This window comes from Antedon mediterranea, chromosome 3 (genome assembly GCF_964355755.1).
Source record: "Antedon mediterranea chromosome 3, ecAntMedi1.1, whole genome shotgun sequence".
NCBI classification, from domain to species: Eukaryota; Metazoa; Echinodermata; class Crinoidea; order Comatulida; family Antedonidae; genus Antedon; species Antedon mediterranea.
This window is the reverse complement of record NC_092672.1, coordinates 38,927,486-38,955,152: the sequence shown is the minus strand read 5'-3', so window position 1 is coordinate 38,955,152 and position 27,667 is coordinate 38,927,486. Positions and strand designations below refer to the sequence as shown.

General features: G+C 33.0%; 1 protein-coding gene across 2 annotated transcripts; it reads right to left on the bottom strand.

The window, feature by feature from the left end:
- Positions 1-25,926, bottom strand: LOC140045578 (synaptic vesicle 2-related protein-like). 2 transcript variants are annotated; one of them, XM_072090549.1, is made up of 16 exons: positions 25,857-25,926; positions 21,608-21,747; positions 20,811-20,896; positions 20,269-20,439; positions 13,053-13,177; positions 11,007-11,070; positions 10,415-10,540; positions 8,925-9,056; positions 7,864-7,940; positions 7,332-7,408; positions 4,905-5,006; positions 4,466-4,577; positions 3,810-3,891; positions 3,128-3,217; positions 2,757-2,870; positions 1-1,050 (listed from the first exon to the last, which is right to left on the bottom strand). In XM_072090549.1, the coding sequence occupies exons 1-16, from the start codon at positions 25,883-25,885 to the stop codon at positions 985-987; spliced, it is 1,593 nt and encodes a 530-aa protein (XP_071946650.1). In that variant the 5' UTR covers positions 25,886-25,926; the 3' UTR covers positions 1-984. The 2 variants fall into 2 exon arrangements, with proteins under 2 accessions (XP_071946650.1, XP_071946649.1); XM_072090548.1 differs by lacking the exon at positions 13,053-13,177 and adding an exon at positions 17,072-17,196 and having other exon boundaries at positions 2-1,050; positions 25,857-25,925.
- Positions 25,927-27,667: the final 1,741 nt, after the last annotated feature.

Below are 27,667 nucleotides of genomic sequence, written 5' to 3'. Positions count from 1 at the left end.
AACACAAATATAGATGATAATGGGGATATTTATTCTGAAAAGTCCCGTGAGCACGGATCACGGCAAAATAGAAAATATACCTATTGCCCTCACCTAATCGGGCGATATTGGCGAAACTTTTAAGATTCAAACTTTATTTTCAAAATGTAATAATTTGTCTTCCTCAAGGCAACAATAGCAGCAAATAAATATTGCGTGAACATCTAGTCCGTGATAGAGCCTCTCACATTCAACAATCTAATAAGATTCTGCAAATACACCTTATCAACTCAAACTAAAAGAAGCGCTACATAACACTCTTTATTTAGTGTAGTCAGACTGTGTAATATTACACGCTTTCCCAAAACATCATGTTTATAACCGTCGTTCAATAAAGATGCGATTCAAACTTATTATTTATTTTGTAGTCATTGTTTATTAACATTTAAATACAGTAATATTTAACTAAGTTTATAACTCTTTTGCTATGGCAATGTGATAATCAATGCCCCTAGATAGGAGATAATACAATATCAAGAAGTGATCAACTACAGTAACAATTATATGTAAGCCTATCAAATTGTTTGTTAAATTGTACATCATGGAACTCAATACATTCTACTTTAAATAAAAATGTGTTTCAATACAATATTGTGTGTATATGCATGTGGCAGGGCATTTACTCAAGGAAAAAAATAAACGCCCCGACAGGCATTTATTCGAGGGGTGTTTTTCCAAACAATGTTCTATTAGTGGAAGGGGGGCGGGATTTGTGTGACTTATTTTAAGCAGGTCATTTATTCGAATAAATACTGTAATATATATATATATATAACTACTGTATATACAATCAATACATAATATATATTAATATTTTATAGAAATATACATCTTTTCATTTAAAATCAAACATAGAACATCATACTTTCCAACAACAGATGAACTTGATATTTATTACTGTTGCTCTATGCTTCTATTTAAATTGATATATAAGCGATGTGTATACTATGTAGTATGCTTTGGACAAGTAGGATCTTCCACTTCTTGGCCCGTTTTACTAGCTACAGCATTCTGTAAGTAAAGCGTAAGGTGCTTTTGAGTATTATTTATTTTATACATTATTATTTTAAGGATTGCACCACGAAAAATAAATGCATTAGTTCCATTAAGTAATGTTTTGTAAGCACCATGATGCATTAGTTCCATTAAGTAGTGTTTTTCAAGCATCATGAAGCATTAGTTCCATTAAGTAGTGTTTTGTAAGCATCATGATGCATTAGTTCCATTAAGTAGTGTTTTGTAAGCACCATGATGCATTAGTTTCATTAAGTAGTGTTTTGTAAGCATCATGATGCATTAGTTCCATTAAGTAGTGTTTTGTAAGCATCATGTATAAAATGCATTAGTTCCATTAAGTAGTATTTTGTAAGCATCATGATGCATTAGTTCCATTAAGTAGTGTTTTGTAAGCATCGTGAAGCATTAGTTCCATTAAGTAGTGTTTTGTAAGCATCATGATGCATTAGTTCCATTAAGTAGTATTTTGTAAGCACCATGATGCATTAGTTCCATTAAGTAGTGTTTTGTAAGCACCATGATGCATTAGTTCCATTAAGTAGTGTTTTGTAAGCACCATGATGCATTAGTTCCATTAAGTAGTGTTTTGTAAGCATCGTGATGCATTAGTTCCATTAAGTAGTGTTTTGTAAGCATCATGTATAAAATGCATTAGTTCCATTAAGTAGTGTTTTGTAAGCATCATGATGCATTAGTTCCATTAAGTAGTGTTTTGTAAGCATCATGAAGCATTAGTTCCATTAAGTAGTGTTTTGTAAGCACCATGATGCATTAGTTCCATTAAGTAGTGTTTTGTAAGCACCATGATGCATTAGTTCCATTAAGTAGTGTTTTGTAAGCACCATGATGCATTAGTTCCATTAAGTAGTGTTTTGTAAGCACCATGATGCATTAGTTCCATTAAGTAGTGTTTTGTAAGCACCATGATGCATTAGTTCCATTAAGTAGTGTTTTGTAAGCACCATGATGCATTAGTTCCATTAAGTAGTGTTTTGTAAGCATCATGATGCATTAGTTCCATTAAGTAGTGTTTTGTAAGCACCATGATGCATTAGTTCCATTAAGTAGTGTTTTGTAAGCACCATGATGCATTAGTTCCATTAAGTAGTGTTTTGTAAGCACCATGATGCATTAGTTCCATTAAGTAGTGTTTTGTAAGCATCATAATGCATTAGTTCCATTAAGTAGTGTTTTGTAAGCATCATGTATAAAATGCATTAGTTCCATTAAGTAGTGTTTTGTAAGCATCATGAAGCATTAGTTCCATTAAGTAGTGTTTTGTAAGCATCATGATGCATTAGTTCCATTAAGTAATGTTTTGTAAGCATCATGATGCATTAGTTTCATTAAGTAGTGTTTTGTAAGCATCATAATGCATTAGTTCCATTAAGTAGTGTTTTGTAAGCATCATGATGCATTAGTTCCATTAAGTAGTGTTTTGTAAGCATCATGATGCATTAGTTCCATTAAGTAGTGTTTTGTAAGCATCATGTATAAAATGCATTAGTTCCATTAAGTAGTGTTTTGTAAGCATCATGATGCATTAGTTCCATTAAGTAATGTTTTGTAAGCATCATAATGCATTAGTTCCATTAAGTAGTGTTTTGTAAGCATCATGTATAAAATGTGTTAAAGCTTGAATCTATCAGCCAACATCATTATTACTATTATTATTATTCTCAACAATTATTTATACATACCACCATCCCTCTTCCTTTAGTTTCAATTGGTAGAAGTAAGCATGCAAAACCAGCTAAGATAGTTGTACCAGCATAAATACTTAAAGTTATATGAGCAGAATAACCCAAAAGGACCTGGAAACAAAAGAAACAAACTATATATATATATATATACGTAAATAAGAAGTATGTTCTACAGTGAATTCAAGCGCAGGATTCACTGCATGAGTGAGATTTACATCTCATTCTCCTCTCACCTGTATTTTTATCTCATTCTCCTCTAAAATCTATTCAGCAGCAGCTGACTGGATAATAACTTAATTTGCTATCATAATCTTTGTATATTCAACATTAATGAGTTGCAATATGGAGTGCAATAAAATTGTACTCACCTGCGATACAAAGGGGGATATAATTGCTCCCAGCCTTGAAATTCCACTACACGCCCCTAAACCAATTGCACGTACAGATGTCGGATACACCTATAAGTAACAACAATGCCAAACACCATCATGATTGGATGATTGTGGTATTTAACCCATTTAACAATGTCGACTTTGCAATGAAACAGGCCACTGCATTTTATAATATAAATTCTTTGATAACGTTTAATGTTTGGTTTTGTTTCATTTTCAAGAGACTGTGGAGGATAGTAATACTAGGGATAATGATGCAAAAAAGCACAAACTATGAAAATCTGACTTTTTTTTTAATATGGGGCCTAAAACATTGCCGAAAATGATTTATATTGCAAACAAATTACACCCTCTGTTGAATCGGCATGAATAACAAAAGTTTTCTAAATAATAGTATGTATATAAATAATATAAAATTACGACTTTTAGTAGTAATTTTACATATCACATTATTATTGGAAATATCTGTCAAGTTTTTAATAACATTATTATAATTATTAAATGTTCAAACACATTTAAAAACTTGACAAACACCACAAAATATGTATATCAATTATTTGTTTGGTCTAAAGTGGGCCGAATCGTTCTGCCAAAGGTGGGATAAATTGTCTCGTCAGGGGTGCATCGTCCTAGATTAATATATGTATTAAAACATTACCTCTGGTGTGTAGACATAAGTGGCTTGAAAAGAACCCACAATAAATGCTCTTGCACAAAATAAGAATATAGTCAAAATTGTTCTGCATTAAAAAGAAAATGAGATATATTATTACTTTTCTTCTTTTTATCAAAATACAAATTAACATTACTGTTCAATAAAATACATCGGCAAATTTAGTTGGAAATGCTTAATAACTTGTATGATAATGTTATAGATATTATGGGGGCAAATAAAGTAAAACTAACCTTATAAATTTAGTTGGAAATGCTTAATAACTTGTATGATAATGTTATAGATATTATGGGGGGCAAATAAAGTAAAACTAACCTTGTAAATTTAGTTGGAAATGTTTAATAACTTGTATGATAATGTTATAGATATTATGGTGGGAAAATAAAGTAAAACTAACCTTATAAATTTAGTTGGAAATGCTTAATAACTTGTATGATAATGTTATAGATATTATGGGGGCAAATAAAGTAAAACTAACCTTATAAATCTAGATGGAAATGCTTAATAACTTGTATGATCATGTTATAGATATTATGGGGGAAAATAAAGTAAAACTAACCTTATAAATTTAGTTGGAAATGCTTAATAACTTGTATGATAATGTTATAGATATTATGGGGGGAAAATAAAGTAAAACTAACCTTGTAGTACATATAAGTACAAGTAAGGTGAATATTGCAAAACAGAAAAATAATAAACTCATTGTTTTCTTTCTTCCAATTAGATCAATCAATAATATAGTAAGTAGAATTCCTGAAAACAAATTTATTGAAAATTGTATTTGACATTAAATTATCAAAAAGTCTGTAGCCAGGGGGTACGTAGGGTTCAAACCCCTTTTTTCTGATGTGCCCTTTTTTCCGATGTTCCTTTTTTCTGATGTCCCTTTTTTCTGATGCCACCTTTTTTCTGATGCCCCTTCTGATGAGTCCTTTTCAGACAAGGAGATAGTATAATAGGCCAACATTTTTATCTACAAGGATGTCTAAAATGACCCCGATTTATTCAGTAGCAGAAAACCCATCCAGCCCTTTGGCCCCCTAGTTGTCCCCCTGTGTCTCCCTAGATATAAGTACATACCAGGAAATTCTGCTAACGTTGTCCATAGAAGATCAACATAATCATCTGTATTAAGAGTTGTACATTCTGCTTCACATCTTAAATCAACATCAGATACACTAGCTATAAATTATAAAATATCATCTAGATAATCAATTATATCATGGCGTGTATAGCAAGCATGTGCAAAATTCACTAAATATTAATTATTATTTTTAACTTATTGTAATAAAAGGAAATGACATACCAAATGTCATTTTAAGCATAAGCAACAGATAAGTAATATATTGCGACCACACCAGGTTCATAATCAAATAAAATTATGACAAGTATCATTGTTTATGGACAGAGTATGTGGGATTGTTTTAATTGACTAAAAAGCAAGTGGAATTATGACAAGTATCATTGTTTATGGACAGAGTATGTGGGATTGTTTTAATTGACTAAAAAGCAAGTGGAATTATGACAAGTATCATTGTTTATGGACAGAGTATGTGGGATTGTTTTAATTGACTAAAAAGCAAGTGGAATTATGACAAGTATCATTGTTTATAGACAGAGTATGTGGGATTGTTTTAATTGACTAAAAAGCAAGTGGAATTATGACAAGTATCATTGTTTATGGACAGAGTATGTGGGATTGTTTTAATTGACTAAAAAGCAAGTGGAATTATGACAAGTATCATTGTTTATGGACAGAGTATGTGGGATTGTTTTAATTGACTAAAAAGCAAGTGGAATTATGACAAGTATCATTGTTTATGGACAGAGTATGTGGGATTGTTTTAATTGACTAAAAAGCAAGTGGAATTATGACAAGTATCATTGTTTATAGACAGAGTATGTGGGATTGTTTTAATTGACTAAAAAGCAAGTGGAATTATGACAAGTATCATTGTTTATAGACAGAGTATGTGGGATTGTTTTAATTGACTAAAAAGCAAGTGGAATTATGACAAGTATCATTGTTTATAGACAGAGTATGTGGGATTGTTTTAATTGACTAAAAAGCAAGTGGAATTATGACAAGTATCATTGTTTATAGACAGAGTATGTGGGATTGTTTTAATTGACTAAAAAGCAAGTGGAATTATGACAAGTATCATTGTTTATAGACAGAGTATGTGGGATTGTTTTAATTGACTAAAAAGCAAGTGGAATTATGACAAGTATCATTGTTTATAGACAGAGTATGTGGGATTGTTTTAATTGACTAAAAAGCAAGTGGAATTATGACAAGTATCATTGTTTATAGTCAGAGTATGTGGGATTGTTTTAATTGACTAAAAAGCAAGTGGAATTATGACAAGTATCATTGTTTATAGACAGAGTATGTGGGATTGTTTTAATTGACTAAAAAGCAAGTGGAATTATGACAAGTATCATTGTTTATAGACAGAGTATGTGGGATTGTTTTAATTGACTAAAAAGCAAGTGGAATTATGACAAGTATCATTGTTTATAGACAGAGTATGTGGGATTGTTTTAATTGACTAAAAAGCAAGTGGAATTATGACAAGTATCATTGTTTATGGACAGAGTATGTGGGATTGTTTTAATTGACTAAAAAGCAAGTGGAATTATGACAAGTATCATTGTTTATGGACAGAGTATGTGGGATTGTTTTAATTGACTAAAAAGCAAGTGGAATTATGACAAGTATCATTGTTTATAGACAGAGTATGTGGGATTGTTTTAATTGACTAAAAAGCAAGTGGAATTATGACAAGTATCATTGTTTATAGACAGAGTATGTGGGATTGTTTTAATTGACTAAAAAGCAAGTGGAATTATGACAAGTATCATTGTTTATAGACAGAGTATGTGGGATTGTTTTAATTGACTAAAAAGCAAGTGGAATTATGACAAGTATCATTGTTTATAGACAGAGTATGTGGGATTGTTTTAATTGACTAAAAAGCAAGTGGAATTATGACAAGTATCATTGTTTATGGACAGAGTATGTGGGATTGTTTTAATTGACTAAAAAGCAAGTGGAATTATGACAAGTATCATTGTTTATGGACAGAGTATGTGGGATTGTTTTAATTGACTAAAAAGCAAGTGGAATTATGACAAGTATCATTGTTTATAGACAGAGTATGTGGGATTGTTTTAATTGACTAAAAAGCAAGTGGAATTATGACAAGTATCATTGTTTATAGACAGAGTATGTGGGATTGTTTTAATTGACTAAAAAGCAAGTGGAATTATGACAAGTATCATTGTTTATAGACAGAGTATGTGGGATTGTTTTAATTGACTAAAAAGCAAGTGGAATTATTATTACTGTGAAGTGGAATGAAATTAAAACGGAGTTTATTCCATCCATTCCTAGGTACAATATAAAGGTACAGCACAGTAATGCAAAAGAGAAATCTTGTTAGCTGTTTCAAATTATTTCAAATAGCACTTGTTTAGACATTAAATTAAAATGCTATTTCTTACCAGCACATTCCTGACCAGATGCAAATAGTTCGGTTGTTAAAAGTACAATTCCATAGTAACTGAATGCATTGGCAAACCTGTAAATATGCAAACACAATTAATATACTATAGACAGCATGAATTTCAGTTTATAGGTTAAATATCTAATATTTAGTTATTACAGTACTGTTAATGTATTAGTATGTAAACACTAATACTATATGATTTCCTAAAACATCCAAGTACAACTATTCATACAAACCCACTCAATCAGGAACCCACCTTATGACGATAACAGTAGGATCAAAGTAGGATAACATCCAAGTACAACTATTCATACAAACCCACTCAATCAGGAACCCACCTTACGACGATAACAGTAGGATCAAAGTAGGATAACATTCAAGCAATAAATAAATTGTTGCTAATGAGTTACCATACTGCCATCTATGGTAGTGAATGCTCTATTTCACAGTTGGTACTAACTAACCATAAACACTGAAGTAACTTTCTTCTTTCTTTCCTTCTTAATTTTTTTATTAAGGAGCCTTACCATATGAAAAGGAGAAGACCGGTTGTAATAGCAACTTCTTTGTTTTTTACTAAATCCATATATCTGCCCCTTTTTTCCTTAAACAAAACAATTAAAATGTTTTAAATTATTTAATAATCGATTTAATTTAAATTACGCTTTTCACAATAACAGTCTTAGCTTCTATCTCTACTGAGGGTTCCCTTGTGTTCGAATTCAGCAAAGAGTGATGTACATTATCCTCACTTTGATTTACTACCTTAGCAATATTACTGTCTTACCCGAACTCTGTCGCAACCAAATCTGCCAAAATGACTTGGTTAAACTCAAACACCCATCTTAAAGATTACATGGTCTTAGAAAACCTTGTTTTAATTTAACATTAAATAACAAAATACAATATGGCATAAGATTTCAACCATTCTTATTTTCAACATCCAAATCAACACTTATAACTCATCATTATCAAGCAATTATTTACCGACACTCCATCTATCTTCAGTGTTCCAAGAGGCATTGGCTTGTTGTTATCAACATCCAAATCAACACTCATAACTCATCATTATCAAGCAATTATTTACTGACACTCCATCATCTTCAGTGTTCCAAGAGGCATTGGCTTGTTGTTATCAACATCCAAATCAACACTCATAACTCATCATTATCAAGCAATTATTTACCGACACTCCATCATCTTCAGTGTTCCAAGAGGTATTGGCTTGTTGTTAATCAACATCCAAATCAACACTCATAACTAATCATTATCAAGCAATTATTTACCGACACTCCATCATCTTCAGTGTTCCAAGAGGTATTGGCTTGTTGTTAATCAACATCCAAATCAACACTCATAACTCATCATTATCAAGCAAATTATTTACCGACACTCCATCTATCTTCAGTGTTCAAAGAGGCATTGGCTTGTTGTTATCAACATCCAAATCAACACTCATAACTCATCATTATCAAGCAATTATTTACCGACACTCCATCATCTTCAGTGTTCCAAGAGGTATTGGCTTGTTGTTAATCAACATCCAAATCAACACTCATAACTCATCATTATCAAGCAAATTATTTACCGACACTCCATCTATCTTCAGTGTTCCAAGGGGCATTGGCTTGTTGTTGTCAACTGCTATTTTATTTATGACAGCCTCAGCTTTTTTAGGCTGACCACAAGCTACATAATACCTGGCACTTTCTGGAAGCCACTATGAAATAAACAAGATTAATCAATTCTAGTTCATGGTTAAAAATTGTAGATCAATCTACAGTCAATTGATGACATCTAGGTTGTGCCCACAGATGGTTCTCGAATACACAGTAATTTCAGCGTAACAAAACTGGCGATTTCAAATGTACGTACCGCAGGACTATAATACATTGTCGTTTACAGAAACGAATAAATAGACACGATGATTTATGTAGTCAACTAAAATTAGCACCCTGGGAATTACTTCCGAAGGAGAAACTTACCACAAAATGAGTCCAAATTTTTGAATTTGTGTTTTTTATGTAACATTAGGGTTGAGGGATGGGAAAGCGGATAGGTACAAAGAGGAACAATTTTTAAATATATTCTTTATCCACTCAGTAACGAAATATTTTTTTTCATGTTTTATAGACCTATAAATAATATACCTCTAAATACAGTAAAACATTTGCGATTTAATACTTTGTTAAAACTGTCACTGTCATAATCGATTGAAATATTAAAGTACATGTCACGATACACCACTAAGACGTTTATATTTTTGGTAATTATTAATTAATACAAACGTTGAGAAGGAACTGTCAGTATAAAGTTTATTTGTATATCTAACAGTAGAGCCTATCCACAATCTCAGTAATAAAGTTTATTTGTATATATTTTTATATTACATCTAACAGTACGAACATTCACAGTAAGAAATGCTCGATTCAAATGAGGACCAAAAATAGTTAATAGGTATTTACAGTATTGTCAAAGTATTGCAAGTTTATTCTCAAAGGGCCCATACATTTACCTACCGTATGTGTTAAACCAAGGGCTCATAAATTTACCTACTTGTGTTAAACCAAACTCTGGCAGACTGAGAGATTGGGATGTTCCATTCATCGCAAATCAATACATTTGTATAATCGTATATTAAATCTATCAAAATAGTATTTTTTTAAGAAAATCGGCCTGTCTTCAACATTATGATGCTGTACTCTAGCTGTTCAACCGGTTTTCAGCTATTAAAAACAATTATCGTAGGAGGAGATAGGAAAATGCGAAGCCTCCTCGCATTTTTGTGGCGGGTATTTTTCAAGATGGACATCTATTAGACAGTGTATACAACGATCGGAAAACACCCCTATTTGGGGCAAATCGTTGAACCTAAATTCGTTTTAATAGTCAATGACTAATTATCTAACTTAATTTAATTAGTAAACAGGGTTACATCAGGTGGTTAAAATCAGTACCGAAAGTACGAACCAACTTTATATACCATCGAGTAAAAATTCTAGAAGTAAGGCGCGGTTTACCGAATTTTTCCCTTACGTAAATTTATATATAGATGTATAAAAATAATGAAGAACTTACAGCACAACAAATAATAAATAAAAGAACAGGAGCTGCCGAGAATGCCAATAAATATCGCCATCCCAAAGTTGGCATTACAATCAAAGCAATCACTACCTCCAAACAAGCTCCAACTGCCCAAAACGTCTGGAAAAAAAACGAGATTTTATTTAAATACAAATTATTATATCATTAGCTCATTGAGCATGTCTTTTGAATATTCTTTTTTCTGCTTTTTATTCTGCTTAGTATATTTACAATCAATTTGGTGCCATCGTTACTGTCTTTGCCCTCAACACGATTACCGTTACAAGCTCATTGAGCATGTCTTTTGAATATTTTTATTTCTGCTTTTCATTGCTTAGTATATTTACGATCAATTTTGTGTCATTCTTAATGCTTTTATTGTATAATATAATCCAATAACAATGTGTGAAATCTGTAACACAAATGTTATACCCAAGAATGCAAATTGGGAGTTTTCTACATTAGACTGCAAACAACATAAAGCAGCCAAGAACTATTTAACATGCTGTCTAAATATCATAGCTGTACTAACTACATTTATCTGTCAATTTTGGGAGAAGTTTTAACTTTAAAAAGTGTGTAATACCTCAATAAAAACTAGACATCTGCCCCTGAATTCAGCTGGCAGAAATTCAGCATAAAGAGTTACACTAAAAATGAAGAAAAAAGACATTAATAAAGTCGATTCAAGGTAAATTCAAGGTAAATAATTTCTGTTCAGGTGGCCAAATACGAGCATTGGTCTTTGTTAGGCTGCATAATTGAGCGAAATTCAGAGCAGGTGGATTATATTTGAATGGAATGGAGTCTTAGTATCCATCTAAATTACTTACAATTACATATTTAAACACTGAAATAAAAAAAAACAAAGTTTTCTAGATATTGGGGTTATGTGATATTGGGGTTATGTGATACAGAGAAAGATTAAGAGGAGTTTACTTCAATATAGCACCATATAACACCAAATACCATAAACTACTGTACTAAACGAATAACAACAAAAACTAAATTTATGAACATGTCACTGGTGATGACAAGTTAATACAGGAGTTCTGCAAAACGTCAAAACGTGTATGTAGAAATTGGGTGTAGTATTCTACAAATAACTACTCCCTGAATGTGTTCAAATACTGCTGAATTTAGGGTTATTAGTCATATAACCAATGTGATTACTGCACCAAATTGGGTGTAGTATTCAACAAATAAGTACGCCCTGAATGTGTTCAAATACTGCAGAATTTATGGTTATTAGTCATATAATAATAACCAATGTGATTACGGCACCAAATTGGGTGGAGTATTCTACAAATAAGTACGCCCTGAATGTGTTCAAATACTGCAGAATTTAGGGTTATTAGTCATATAACCAGTGTGATTACTGCACCAAATTGGGTGTAGTATTCAACAAATAAGTACGCCCTGAATGTGTTCAAATACTGCTGAATTTATGGTTATTAGTCATATAACCAGTGTGATTACTGCACCAAATTGGGTGTAGTATTCTACAAATAAGTACGCCCTGAATGTGTTCAAATACTGCAGAATTTATGGTTATTAGTCATATAACCAGTGTGATTACTGCACCAAATTGGGTGTAGTATTCAACAAATAAGTACGCCCTGAATGTGTTCAAATACTGCTGAATTTATGGTTATTAGTCATATAACCAATGTGATTACTGCACCAAATTGGGTGGAGTATTCTACAAATAAGTACGCCCTGAATGTGTTCAAATACTGCTGAATTTATGGTTATTAGTCATATAACCAGTGTGATTACTGCACCAAATTGGGTGGAGTATTCTACAAATAAGTACGCCCTGAATGTGTTCAAATACTGCTGAATTTAGGGTTATTAGTCATATAACCAATGTGATTACTGCACCAAATTGGGTGTAGTATTCTACAAATAAGTACGCCCTGAATGTGTTCAAATACTGCTGAATTTATGGTTATTAGTCATATAACCAATGTGATTACGGCACCAAATTGGGTGGAGTATTCTACAAATAAGTACGCCCTGAATGTGTTCAAATACTGCTGAATTTATGGTTATTAGTCATATAACCAGTGTGATTACTGCACCAAATTGGGTGGAGTATTCTACAAATAAGTACGCCCTGAATGTGTTCAAATACTGCTGAATTTATGGTTATTAGTCATATAACCAGTATGATTACTGCACCAAATTGGGTGTAGTATTCTACAAATAAGTATGCCCTGAATGTGTTCAAATACTGCTGAATTTAGGGTTATTAGTCATATAACCAGTGTGATTGCTGCACCAAATTTAAATGAAAGTAGAGTTTCACCAATAACATTATCACAATTTGGGATAAATCAAACATATACCAGTATGTAGGATGAACTATGAGAAGAAAATTCAATTTTTTAAAATCCAGATAGTCATATGACATTGCAACATAGTCAACATAAAATAATGAAAATGAACAGTAGGTTTCCCACTATCTATAAAAATAGAGAATAGAGCAAAAAGCTAAATTAAAATGTAAAAAAAGTGTAAATATTATTTTAATAATGATCAAACCAAAACCCAACCATTGCGTTTTACCTTGTCTACAATTAACTACTGACCCATATTTGATTGTTAGGACAACATTATGACAACTTACGCTTGTGGGGCACCCCCTATGCCAAAACCTGCTAGGCCTCGCATAGTTAGAAGCCATCCATACACAGGGGAAAATGTGCTCAATAAACCAAAATAGAATGTCCACCAGGCCGACACGATTAAACCCTGGTAAGGTTAAAATAGGTACTCATTAGAATAAGATTGGATTAGTCTGTTTACAACAATATTGTATTGTTTTGTTTGTTTTGTATGAATAATAAAAAAAAGAAAGAAAGAAAGATATATTAGTTTTACATAAGACTTCTTCCTATTTTGAAAGACTTTTAAAAAAGTGTTATAGCTTTGGATATGATGCAGTCCAATAAATGAGCTGATCCAGCAGTGCAGCTGAGTGTAGGTTTAAACTCCTCTAAATGGCTTCATGGCTGCTTTATACTGCTGTTTGTCCTCTAAATGGCTCATAGATGCTTTATATTGCTGTTTGTAGGCTTAAACTCCTCTAAATGGCTCATAGCTGCTTTATTGCTGTTTGTAGACTTACTCCTCTAAATGGCTTATAGCTGCTTTCTACTGCTGTTTGTGGGCTTAAACTCCTCTAAATGGCTTAAAAAGCTGCTTTCTATTGCTGTTTGTAGACTTAAACTCCTCTAAATGGCTCATAGCTGCTTTCTACTGCTGTTTGTAGGCTTAAACTCCTCTAAATGGCTCATAGCTGCTTTCTATTGCTGTTTCTCCATAATCATTGATGTGGAAAAATAAACGTGGTAAATATTAAGGTTGAAAAGAAAGGTAATCTTCCGTAACATATTCAAGTAAAGATAACAAATCATAAAATGCTTAAGATGGTATTTTGGTGCAATTGCCATAAACCGTAATAACACTGTATAAAATGTAGTTTTTTAAACATTAGAAAACTGTTAATATGTCATTTTAGTGAACAATATATCTATGATGTAAATGCTATGTACCAAATCCTAATCATTTGTTTACTCATGCTACAGTTCCCCCACAACCCCCCCCCCCCCCCTCATTACCACTACCGTATGTTACTTTACCTAATAATGATAACTACTACAGAGACACACACAATAAAGTAAAAACAACTGGTAACTACAGAAAACCTGTCCACACCAAGCATGAAACCCAATTTAGACATTAGCAGATTCCTCTTTGTTAGATAATGCTACTGTAATATTCATGCATTAATGCAATTTAAATTGGTACCATCTCTCACCTTAAATTGAGGGATTACACACAAAGAAATGAACCAATATTTGTTTTACATTATGTAGAAAAGAAATAAATTAATATTTATTTGATAGTATAGTATTATTATAGTAAACTTTACATGGTGTTATTTGGTATTAATGATGTAAACATTGACTATTACTTACAATATACAGCACAATCTATATACTGTATATATTATTTATGTAAGAGTAAAAGACTTTTACCATGGAATGGAAGGTATGTGTGTTAGTATAGGTTTCCACTTAATTTACTGTATTAAATATACTACAGTAAGAATGTAAATTGGTAATTGGTGTACAGTAGTCTTGTGCTACGTGGATACAGAAGTAGGATTGGACTTCTTTAGGGTTAGGGAAGGTATGTGTGTTAGTATAGGTTTCCACTTAATCTACTGTATTAAATATACTACAGTAAGAATGTAAATTGGTAATTGGTGTACAGTAGTCTTGTGCTACGTGGATACAGAATGTAGGATTGGACTTCTTTAGGGTTAGGGAAGGTATGTGTGTTAGTATAGGTTTCCACTTAATCTACTGTATTAAATATACTACAGTAAGAATGTAAATTGGTAATTGGTGTACAGTAGTCTTGTGCTACGTGGATACAGAAGTAGGATTGGACTTCTTTAGGGTTAGGGAAGGTATGTGTGTTAGTATAGGTTTCCACTTAATTTACTGTATTAAATATACTACAGTAAGAATGTAAATTGGTAATTGGTGTACAGTAGTCTTGTGCTACGTGGATACAGAAGTAGGATTGGACTTCTTTAGGGTTAGGGAAGGTATGTGTGTTAGTATAGGTTTCCACTTAATTTACTGTATTAAATATACTACAGTAAGAATGTAAATTGGTAATTGGTGTACAGTAGTCTTGTGCTACGTGGATACAGAAGTAGGATTGGACTTCTTTAGGGTTAGGGAAGGTATGTGTGTTAGTATAGGTTTCCACTTAATTTACTGTATTAAATATACTACAGTAAGAATGTAAATTGGTAATTGGTGTACAGTAGTCTTGTGCTACGTGGATACAGAAGTAGGATTGGACTTCTTTAGGGTTAGGGAACGTATGTGTGTTAGTAAAGGTTTCCACTTAATCTACTGTATTAAATATACTACAGTAAGAATGTAAATTGGTAATTGGTGTACAGTAGTCTTGTGCTACGTGGATACAGAAGTAGGATTGGACTTCTTTAGGGTTAGGGAAGGTATGTGTGTTAGTATAGGTTTCCACTTAATTTACTGTATTAAATATACTACAGTAAGAATGTAAATTGGTAATTGGTGTACAGTAGTCTTGTGCTACGTGGATACAGAAGTAGGATTGGACTTCTTTAGGGTTAGGGAAGGTATGTGTGTTAGTATAGGTTTCCACTTAATTTACTGTATTAAATATACTACAGTAAGAATGTAAATTGGTAATTGGTGTACAGTAGTCTTGTGCTACGTGGATACAGAAGTAGGATTGGACTTCTTTAGGGTTAGGGAAGGTATGTGTGTTAGTATAGGTTTCCACTTAATTTACTGTATTAAATATACTACAGTAAGAATGTAAATTGGTAATTGGTGTACAGTAGTCTTGTGCTACGTGGATACAGAAGTAGGATTGGACTTCTTTAGGGTTAGGGAAGGTATGTGTGTTAGTATAGGTTTCCACTTAATTTACTGTATTAAATATACTACAGTAAGAATGTAAATTGGTAATTGGTGTACAGTAGTCTTGTGCTACGTGGATACAGAAGTAGGATTGGACTTCTTTAGGGTTAGGGAAGGTATGTGTGTTAGTATAGGTTTCCACTTAATCTACTGTATTAAATATACTACAGTAAGAATGTAAATTGGTAATTGGTGTACAGTAGTCTTGTGCTACGTGGATACAGAAGTAGGATTGGACTTCTTTAGGGTTAGGGAAGGTATGTGTGTTAGTATAGGTTTCCACTTAATTTACTGTATTAAATATACTACAGTAAGAATGTAAATTGGTAATTGGTGTACAGTAGTCTTGTGCTACGTGGATACAGAAGTAGGATTGGACTTCTTTAGGGTTAGGGAAGGTATGTGTGTTAGTATAGGTTTCCACTTAATCTACTGTATTAAATATACTACAGTAGGAATGTAAATTGGTAATTGGTGTACAGTAGTCTTGTGCTACGTGGATACAGATGTAGGATTGGACTTCTTTAGGGTTAGGGAAGGTATGTGTGTTAGTATAGGTTTCCACTTAATTTACTGTATTAAATATACTACAGTAAGAATGTAAATTGGTAATTGGTGTACAGTAGTCTTGTGCCACGTGGATACAGAAGTAGGATTGGACTTCTTTAGGGTTAGGGAAGGTATGTGTGTTAGTATAGGTTTCCACTTAATCTACTGTATTAAATATACTACAGTAAGAATGTAAATTGATAATTGGTGTACAGTAGTCTTGTGCCACATGGATACAGAATGTAGGATTGGACTTCTTTTCGAAAAGAAGCCCATCTCCAAAAGAAGAGCTCCCCACCTCCTTCACCCTTCCATGCTTCACAAAAGTGATCTTGAAAAAAAGCCCATCTCGAAAAAAAGAGCACCCTAACCCTAACCCAATTTAATTGTATCAAAGGGATTAATGTGTTAGGGTACTGTACAGTATCTTTATCTGCTTAATTTCAAAAGATAATATTCATTGATTAGGAATCATAATCTTTATAATTTAAAGACTTAAGAATAAATTATCATATTTAAGTAGCCCAGACTAATAAAGAAATTGTAGTACTATTTTTGAGATATTCTTATAAATCTGAGCACTTTATCAAAAAGATTAAAAACTTACGCTTGAGGTGCTCCTCCAATCCCAAAACCAACAAGTCCTCTTAAAATGAGTAACCAAATATAAATGGGACAAAAACAGCTAAGAACACCATAGTAAAAAATCCATATGGAACACGCTATTAACCCCTATAAAATAACCAAATGGTACATGCATAATTTAGGTTAGCAAATACATAACCCAATTCCATCCATACTACAGAATTCACTTTCTATAATAAAATAATATGTTTAAATTAATGATCAATTAGATAGCATTAGTAGATTCTTGATGATACTTTAAGGAAGAGAATATTCGTCTATTGGAACACACATACCAAAAGATTCCCTTGCAATAATTATTACCATAAAAAATTTACTAAAACAATAATAATTATTATAAGTTAATATCAAATAAAAAAAAAATGAAATGATATGTCAGACAATGTTAGTTAGCAAAATGGGTTGCATACAGTACACCATGAACACATCCATATACATTACATTTAATTCATACTTCCATCATACAAAACATCGCATGCAAAATCATTATAAAAATCATCTATCCTAATTAAATTTAATTATAAGCAACAACACTTGCGCATTTTAAATATTCACAATTTGAAAATTGGCAAGAATTTACTGTTTACTATACGCATACATTTGCAATTTGACCTTTTGTTAATATAAACCGACGCGCTTCAATGAGAGTATAATCTCGCATCTAAAATTAGCAGACAGATTTTAAACAGAATACAAACTTGCATCAAGTTATTACATATTACTATACTAAGTACAATTTTCAAATTGAAAATAAACACAATAAATAATTTCTAATCATCCTAATGTACTGTACATTGTGTACTGAAGTGATATTCAGTATGTAGCTGGAGACACTATCAACATCATAATGAGCACAGATAATTATTCATGAGGGAAGAAGATAGTTGTTTGCTTAATTGTCAGTGTGCATCTTAAAGTCTATTAGAGCAGTATGCTCAATGAGACACACAAACAGTTGTTACCAAATGAGCTTTTCATGATTATTGCCAAACAAGATCTACTACTACTTAATAATTATTCATTACCGTATTTTTATTTTGGAGTGGAGTAATTTTGTCCTTAGAAAAAATCCTGACATGTGACGGGACTTGAACCCAGAACCCCTGGAGTGGTAGCCAAGCATCATATCCACCAAGCCACAGCTCCACTACCATGGGTACATTAATGATAAATGTTACTCTTTTCTTTGGCAAAACTAATTCATTGTTTGTTATTTATGAATGAATCTTTAAATTTTACCTAATGTAAACATGTTCCTAAAGTGATATATTATTTATATAACCTATATTAATGTCAACGTCAAAATGTAATTTACATGTCCACGTCGTTAGACATAAATCCAGATTATTTCAGTTTCAATTTCTGATTTCATAAAATGTAAATAATGTACCCTACTTAAAATGGAAATACAAAGTCATTGTTCATTAACATCAATGAAAATTTGATACGCCTTCACTCTACAAGGCATATGCTAGTAGAATAATAATATTGACTTATACGCCTTCACTCTATAATAAGGCATATCCTGGTAGGGTAGATTAAATATCAGTGCTCATCCTAACCCACCTGCACATACAGTATCCACTGTTTTTAGTGAAAATATTTGTTATTAATTCATACTAATTGATCATGGGTCATTTTCCATTAAGTAACAAAGCACTTTACTCTACATATGATACCAAATTCATATAAACTATAATCTGTTGATTTCTTTTTAAAACATAACACAGTATTTTTCAATTGCATAATGAAGTGAGAAACAATTTAACTATTCACAAAATAACCATAATTTTTAATTATTAATTGAGGTCAGGCTAAATATAGTTATAATGAATTGTAATCTTTAATGTCAAAGGTCATGGTAAATTTCCACCAAGGGTGAAGGTGAGCTTTTATAATAATTTAATATGAGACAGTCCAATTAAAAATTAATAACAAAACAATAAATTTTGATCAGTCGGGTTTACATTAAATAAAGTAATAGATGGAAATGGTGAACTGTGTTCTAACTTTGCTAACTCATTGTGCATTCTTGAGTTGATTGTTGGTGCAGATATCCTATTTGTTGAACAAATTATTAACTTAAAAACTGAATTAAATACTCTTTTCTTACCAGCATTACTAGGATTAGAAATGAAATCAAATATCCTGCACATACATGCTGTGATATTACACAGTACATCAATTAACTTTTTTTATATAAATCTGCTTGTGAATGATGATTATAGTATCTTTCCATATTTCACATATGGTAGATTTAACTTGTATGCTATTTACAGTGTGTGTATGTGCTACATTATCAATTTTCCATTGTTTACTTTTTTACAAAACCTAAGCATTAAGAAGACCCCGGTTTCCTGTGTATAAACACTCCTACTAATATTAATAATACAAATGTCCATTTTCTTCTTTTAAATAAAATTGTAACAAAGCTTTCATGATTTTAACAACTTGAAATATGAAAACCCTAAAAATCTATACAACTGTTAATAATTTTGTCAAAATAATCAATAATAACAGCAGCTTGTGTAATAACAACTGGATTTCAAAAGTGCTTTAACAATGGTGAGGATTTGATTAACAAATAACATATCATCATATATTGTACAGATGTCTGGATGAGCTATTATTAAGCTGACGTTCAAGTACAACCTATGAAGGCTTGCATAATCTGTTTTATATCTCATCTTCATTTATTTTAAATATGTAATTCTCTTTTTTATGTTCTTATGTTATTCATTTTTATTTAGGAACGTACAACAATGTAATGCATGCAACAATATAAAATAATGAAAATACTGTATAAACATCATTTAATCAAAAACATGTTAAATATAAAATTAGAAACAAGAATAAGAAAATACAACTTTATATCAAGACTATTAATCATGAATACAAAAGAAATAACAATAATATAGGCTAATATAAGCAATTATGAATTTAATTTTTTTATATTTTTATTCAATAATTGAATTGAATCAGTGACAATAATAGCATTGAGATGTATTACAAAAAATAACAATAATATAGGCTAAGATAAGCAATTATGAATCAGTGACAATAATAGCATTGAGATGTATTACAAGAAATAACAATAGAATAGTATAAAGATACCTCTCTTAATAAAAATTAATAAAATTGTAAGTTAATACAACATACCACTTTTCGTCCGTATTTATCGCAGATTTTGCCCCACAGTGTTGAACTTAAGAGCATTCCAATGAAGACCACAGTTGTTATCATTGCTTCCTCAACACGACTTAAATTCCAGACGCAGCGTAATTCTGGTGATAAAATGCTCAATATCATCATTTCCATTGCATCTGCCATCTGGAAAAAAACAGGAAAAATCTAAAAGTAAAGTAATGTTTTTTGCCATTTGTACTTACTGTTAGTAACTACCCCCAAATGAACTACCCACTGATGGGTTAGTGAACCCTCTCTAAAGTATTACTGAGGAAATTTATAAAGATAGATAACAGTATATTAAATGTGATGAAGAAATGTTAAACTTTTGAATTTAAACATTCTATGTTAACAAAATAATAAACAGAATTAATTCACATTCATTCATAGTGATGTCATTTAATTATCTTCCATTTACATTTTTTTTCAGCTTTTTGTTGTGATACCACACCATAGAGATATGTTCACTATAATATATCTATGTCTGCAGTCAGTAAAGTTGTCAACAATCTTACCCAGCAAAGTCCTGTGAGTCCAGATAATTTGATTTGAAACAAACCAAAGCCAATGTTCTCAACAGCTTCATCCACTGTGAAATGATCTTCATTAAAATTTAAAATGAAATTATAAATTAAGAGTACTGGAATACTTTCACAATTTAACACAATGAAAGGTCATTTAATTTACTAGTAATTAATAATAATTAATAGTAAATTAAAATATTATTAAAATACAAAAATAGTGTTTACATTCAGTTACTTTACAATACTACGTATTGTAGACTCACAGTGAAAGTAATAAACATAAGGAATCGTCCAATTCAGTTACTTTATTCAACGTCATTTAAAAACTAGGCTTCAGCCACAAGTCTGCTCTATGCGCACACAAACGCTATAACTTATACGTGCTGAATAGTACGTGCTTGCAGTATAAACAATAACACTAATTAGAATTGAAACGATTGATCAGGATCAGGACAATGGCTCGAGTACTGTATGTATGTAAAACAGTCCCATTTCAAGACGTCACCAGGCCATGTATTCCCTCTTGGGCCCACAAGGCCTACTCTATTCTCCAGTAGGCCTTTCCAAGTAATGCTAATAATAGAAATACTTTCATATTTTCCTCTCAATAATAAAATCGGTCATAAAATAAAATGTGGGTACCTCTATATTTATACCGTGCCGTGTACCAGTGAAAAAAAATAAATATCATTGTCAATGAAACAATCGGGTGGTTAAAAACTGTTTCTCTTTATATCGGCCTAGGCCTAAATGAGTTTTTCTCCTATAGTATATTGTACATATTATACCTTCCGATTCGCCTAGAACTCCATCTGTAGCCCCGTTTCCCATATGTGTAGGCCTGTGAGTTCGCCTGCTGCTGGCCATGTTCACTTCGGCCTCTGCAGACGCATCTTCCTTGCTGCCACCTTGCCGAAATTTGACCACCCTAGAAAACAAAGAGGATTCCATCTTTAAATAAATATCATTGACATTGGCCAGTCAGAATGAACAAACGAGGAATTATTTTCCAGGGCAAATGCACACATAGACAGCTAACTTAACGATAAATTATATTTTATCATCATTCAGAAAGCTCGATCTATAACTAGGCCCGTCTCCCGTCATATTCTCTCCTACACTACAATCGCTCGAGCTCTCTCTCTCAATCTTTTCCACCGTACCATAATAAGTTGTTGATGGCCTTTAAACTATAGAGGGCGTTACGTTAAAATGTGTGAATGTCAATTATTTTCCAAGTACAATAGTTATTATGATATATATATGAATTGAACATGTAATATTTCTCTGGACCACTTATATTTGAAATTCAAGGGATCCTAAATCTTTTTTTTCCCTTTTTTATCAAACAATGTTAATATATATATATATATATATGTCACAATGTTAATATATATATGTCACATCTGGTATTCGATTTGCAGATGATGACATGCGTTCTCGTTGGAACGCTGTCCTTCACAAAAATGCTTGTCAACTCAATGAGATCCAAATTGGCAATTGCCGCAAAATCCTCACTGAGTTTGACGTTGAAATTCACTCTAGAACTAAGAAGTTGAAAAGAGAACTTCCTGCATCCGAGTTTCAAAACAAACTCAGGATTATCGCCAATGATTGCCGTAAGCAATCAACGGCAATGGCCCGAAGGGGACATCACAAATTTGGTCTACCTGCAGATTTGGTCATTTCAACACAAATGACTCTACCTTCGGATGATTTTATGGCTTTTTTTCTTATAACAAGAATCGGAGCAACACCTCTGATTCAGTTGTCGAAATTAATTGCCGACTTTCCGAAGGAGAGAAAAAACTTCTTTCCCGAGGACCTTAAATTCTGCCCAAAACCAAGGCAGGTCGGCGCACAATAACTATCTTTGGATATGGAGTCTTTCTCCAGAAGATTACGATTACGTGAACATTTTGCTGATTCAGACAGCAGCACCACGCAAAACGAAGGCAACGCTAACAAATTTAAACCAAAAAGTTCCTGGAATCCACCTAAAAATCGTTGTCCAGCTTTAGAAACATTTATTTAGGCTATTGAGGAGGATGTACAAAACTACGTCCCGAGTCCAGATAAACGTGACAATCTCTCAAAACAAGAGAGGCAGGCCATTGCCAAATTGCGTCAGCGTAATGATATTATCATTAAACCAGCTGACAAAGGTTCTGCCACTGTTGCCATGGACATCAAATTTTATGAAGAGGAGTCCTTAAGACAGCTAAACAATCCTCTTCATTATCGTAAACTTACAACGGATCCCACCCCGGAAATTGCGGATAAGGTGGCCAAATCTGTTTCTGTGATGGTAAAAAAACACTCCATCGATCCTAAGATTGGACCTCATTTGGCACAGGTCAATCCAGTTCCAGGCAGATTTTATTTCCTACCTAAAATCCACAAAGCAGGCAATCCTAGTAGACCCATTATTTCGGGCAATGGCACTGCTACAGAGAAAATTTCTGAATATGTGGATGCTTTACTAAGACCATTCAGGACTCCACGGACTTTATCCGCAAAATTAACCAAATTCAAAATTTACCTAATAATTGTGTTCTGGCTACATTAGATGTTTCATCATTGTATACTAATATCCCTCACGAAGAAGGAGCCGACGCATGTATTTTAAATTACATACAAATTCCAGGCAAAACGCCTACTAAAGCTCATTTACGAGAACTGGTCATGTTGATTTTAACCAACAACAATTTTATTTTTGGAAATGACCATTACCTTCAAATTCATGGCACAGCGATGGGCACAAAAATGGCGCCATCTTTTGCAAATTTATTTATGGGACAATTTGAGGCCAATTTTCTGTCCCTCCAACCAAATAAACCACTTGTTTGGTTTAGATACATTGACGACATCTTCATGATCTGGACCCATGGTGAAGATAATTTGGAATCTTTTCTTCTCAATATTAATTCAGCTCACCCAACTATCAAATTTACAGCTACCAAATCCACTAGTAGCGTTGATTTTTTGGACACTATAGTGACCATAGAAAATGGTACACTCAAAACTGACCTATTCCGTAAACCCACGGATAAAAATATGTACCTGCTCCCTAGCAGTTGTCACCCCCGACACTGTACTAAAAACATACCGTACAGTCAAGCATTACGTATCAGACGTATCTGTTCTTCAGATTTAGATTTTCAGAATCGTACCGAAGAACTAACCGGACATCTCCGGAACAGAAATTACAAGAAGGAATACATCGAAACTGCTATAAAGAAAGCAAAAGATATTCCTCGATGTCAAACATTGACGTACAAACCACGTCAGCCAAAAAAATCGACCAGAGTGCCATTGGTCACAACCTACCACCCTAGGTTGCCTCCATTACGGGCTATTATTGAGAAACATATGCCCATTCTACAGTCGACAGAACGTCTCAGGACTGTTTTTCCGGAACCACCCATTATTGCATTTCGTAGACCTCCCAACCTTCGTGATATATTAGTCAGATCCAAATTTAAGAGTGAAATTAACTCTCATGACAGCCAAAATTTGGGCAGTCACCTTTGCGGCAAATCTTGCAAAACTTGTTCATTGGTTTATTCTACTAAAAAATTTGAGAGTAACCAAACTGGCCGCAAACAATCAATTAATTGTCTAACCAAAAACGTCATTTATCTCATATACTGTAATATTTGTGGCAAACAGTACGTCGGAGAAACAAAAAACACTCTCCGTATGAGAATGACACAACATAGATCAGCTATCAAAACATTAAAGCTTGATCAACCTGTAGCCGAACATTTTAATTCAGCTGGTCACTCGATTGCAAATTTCAGAGTTATTGCAATAGACCACGATGTCAAATGGAGCGACAAAACTCGCAAAGACAAAGAAAACCACTGGGAATTACTACTTAAAACCACAAAACCTTTTGGACTTAACATTAGGAACATACTCCCAGATCGGTAAAATTATTCCATTGACTACCAAAATTTAAGTTTCAATATAACCACCATTTAAGCTGTTTTTTAGTCTCATTCCATTCCATCATTTAAAATCCAAAGGCAAATTACTGAAAAAATGACAATGCTGTGGGTATCAGTGGCTGGATCTCAATGGAGATACAAAAATAAAAAGCGAAAAGCTAAATCAAAACGATAAAGTAAACAGCCAGAAAAGTTAGCAGAGCTTTCGGGCAACACTAGCCCTTCATCAGTGCAAGTGAAGGAATTTGGATAACGTCATAGTATAAAGCTGGCAAGTGCTGCCTGGGTGGACAGCAGGACAGAGCCATATAGGCCTATATATTGATTCAACCTGTTAGTGGCAGTTTCATCGCTGTTGGTTGACAAACTAATGAAATAAATAAATATAATTTTGTACATAGTTCAATTTTGTAAAGAAAACTAAAATGAAACTTTTTTTTTAATAATCATGGAAATTAGCTGAGATTTAACCATAGACCATGTCTATGCTTTAACATGGACCTATGTCCATGATTTTACATGAAATGTTATGATTACCCTATGTTATATGTCCATGATTTAACATGGACCACGGTTTTATGTCGATGATTTAACCATGGACATATATGTCCATCCATGGACCTAATTGGGTCCATGATTTAACCATGGACCTCCATGATTTAACCAGGAGTTGTAACAACTCCCTGGTTTAATGGCGGTATGATTTCTCCCAGAAAAAAATGGAAATGAATACAAAAGCCCATTAAAAAAGAAGCCCACCCAAGAGTCCTAAAAAAAGAAGCCCATGGGCTTTTTTTCGAGATTTATTAGGACCAACGCTTTCTAGAGCATCAACCATGAAGGTACTTTTTCATTTTTTTTGCAAAATGCCACATTGTCAGGGAGTTTTAAAAAAACACTGCTCCGATTTCATCGGTAGGGATTATTGGAATGTAAAATTATTATTATGAATTGAATAGTAATTAACGTTAACAGACAAGACAACAAGCAACCGTGGAATACCCCTGTTGAAACTCAAGGTGTCGGAACCTTGGACCTGATATGTGCAATCGGGTTGTCCATGCACGTACAAAAACATACTTACGGAAACGAATTTATGCTTGAAGAAGCCATGTTGGTGCTGTTCACGTTGTTGTTCCGTATTACTGTTCGTAAAAGAATTGTGACTACCATATATTATTTATATACCGCATTACCATCACAAAAGAATCATTGTTCCGGATCGACAATAGTTAGAATTGAAGAAAGTAGAAATAGAATCTGAGTAATATGTGGTGATAATTAGAGCACCTTGATTGACGGCCACATTTTTATTTCGGAATTTCGGTACAAAATTTCTGACAAGAAACACCCACAAATGCGTTTTAATTTATCATTGAGAGGTAAAATGCTGGATCGGAGCTGGAATTACGCAATAAGGAATTCGTAGTCTTACACATAGGCCTAATAATAAATTCCATATCAATTGTACAATTCTGCGGGTATGCCATCAAATTATTGAAATTATCATGATTGTTGATGATTGAGAGAAACCCGCATGACAGTAAATATTAACTAATTAGGCCTACTTGGTAGTATAATAATTAGACACCATAGAAAAAGGAATGATTTAAACCATGAATTAAATATAAATACGCATTAAAAAGCGTTAGATTTGATTATATTTTGTTGGTTTTTTGCAAGCTCTGCATCATCGCGAGCGTCGTGAATGTTAAAAGGTTATGTCAAGAATTGATTTTTCTTTAAATTGGATTTTGTTGGTCCTTCGAGTCTAATAAAAACAAACGACAAGCTAATAATAATGAATACGCTGTGCATGTGTTTCTGCATAATGAGTTTCACAAACCAAGGAGGATCGATGTATTGTAAATGTATTTATTGTCACGTAATTCCGCAAAGACATCAAATTAACTCAGACATCAATTTACATTTTAGACATAAAACGACACCAATAGAAGGTCACATTTCAATGTAGGTCTGATATTGAGGGTCTTTTGATTGGAAACATAGGATACATGGGGTAATATTGAGCTAATAATAGGTTCCATGTCTACATGCCTTAATTACACCCTTATAGTATTATATTATGTAATTGGAAGCCTCAATCAATGTCACACAATAATTTATTAATTTTACAATATTGTATTAAATTCCTTTTCAGGTATAGGGGCAAAGCTTGCATCTATTCAGTAGCAAAGTAGGCCTAAACTCTCAAGTGTCGACTATTTTTGAGTAGCTGGGCGGACATCCCCTTTACAGGCGTGTTTAATTAATCTTATTATTTGTCGAACTTTAAAAAACTGGAATTGAAACGTTTTTCTTCATTTTACCATCTTATGTCATTATTATATAAAGGAATAGTACGGAAGCCCGTTCGGGCCACAAGTTAACTATATTTTAAAAGCTGTTATCTGGCGGCCGCCACTTAATTATCTGGCGGCCGCCACTTAATTATCTGGCGGCCGCCACTTAATTATCTGGCGGCCGCCACTTAATTATCTGGCGGCCGCCACTTAATTATCTGGCGGCCGCCACTTAATTATCTGGCGGCCGCCACTTTGTGTCTCTTCTAGATAGACCTACGCATAGAACACGTTATCTTTGTGAGCGGACATATTAGACAATTTTTATTATAGAGGGCGCTAAACTAACAGAGCCGTAACAACCTTTTCCAATGTTTAGGCAACCTGCCGTCGTAGCATGTGCATAATCATGATTGCATTGCCTGCCTTTTATTGCATGCAACATAGCCTCTGATCCAATGCACGTACATGTCACGTGACGGGACATGTACTAATTATTAAGTGGCGGCCGCCAGATAATTAAGTGGCGGCCGCCAGATAATTAAGTGGCGGCCGCCAGATAATTAAGTGGCGGCCGCCAGATAATTAAGTG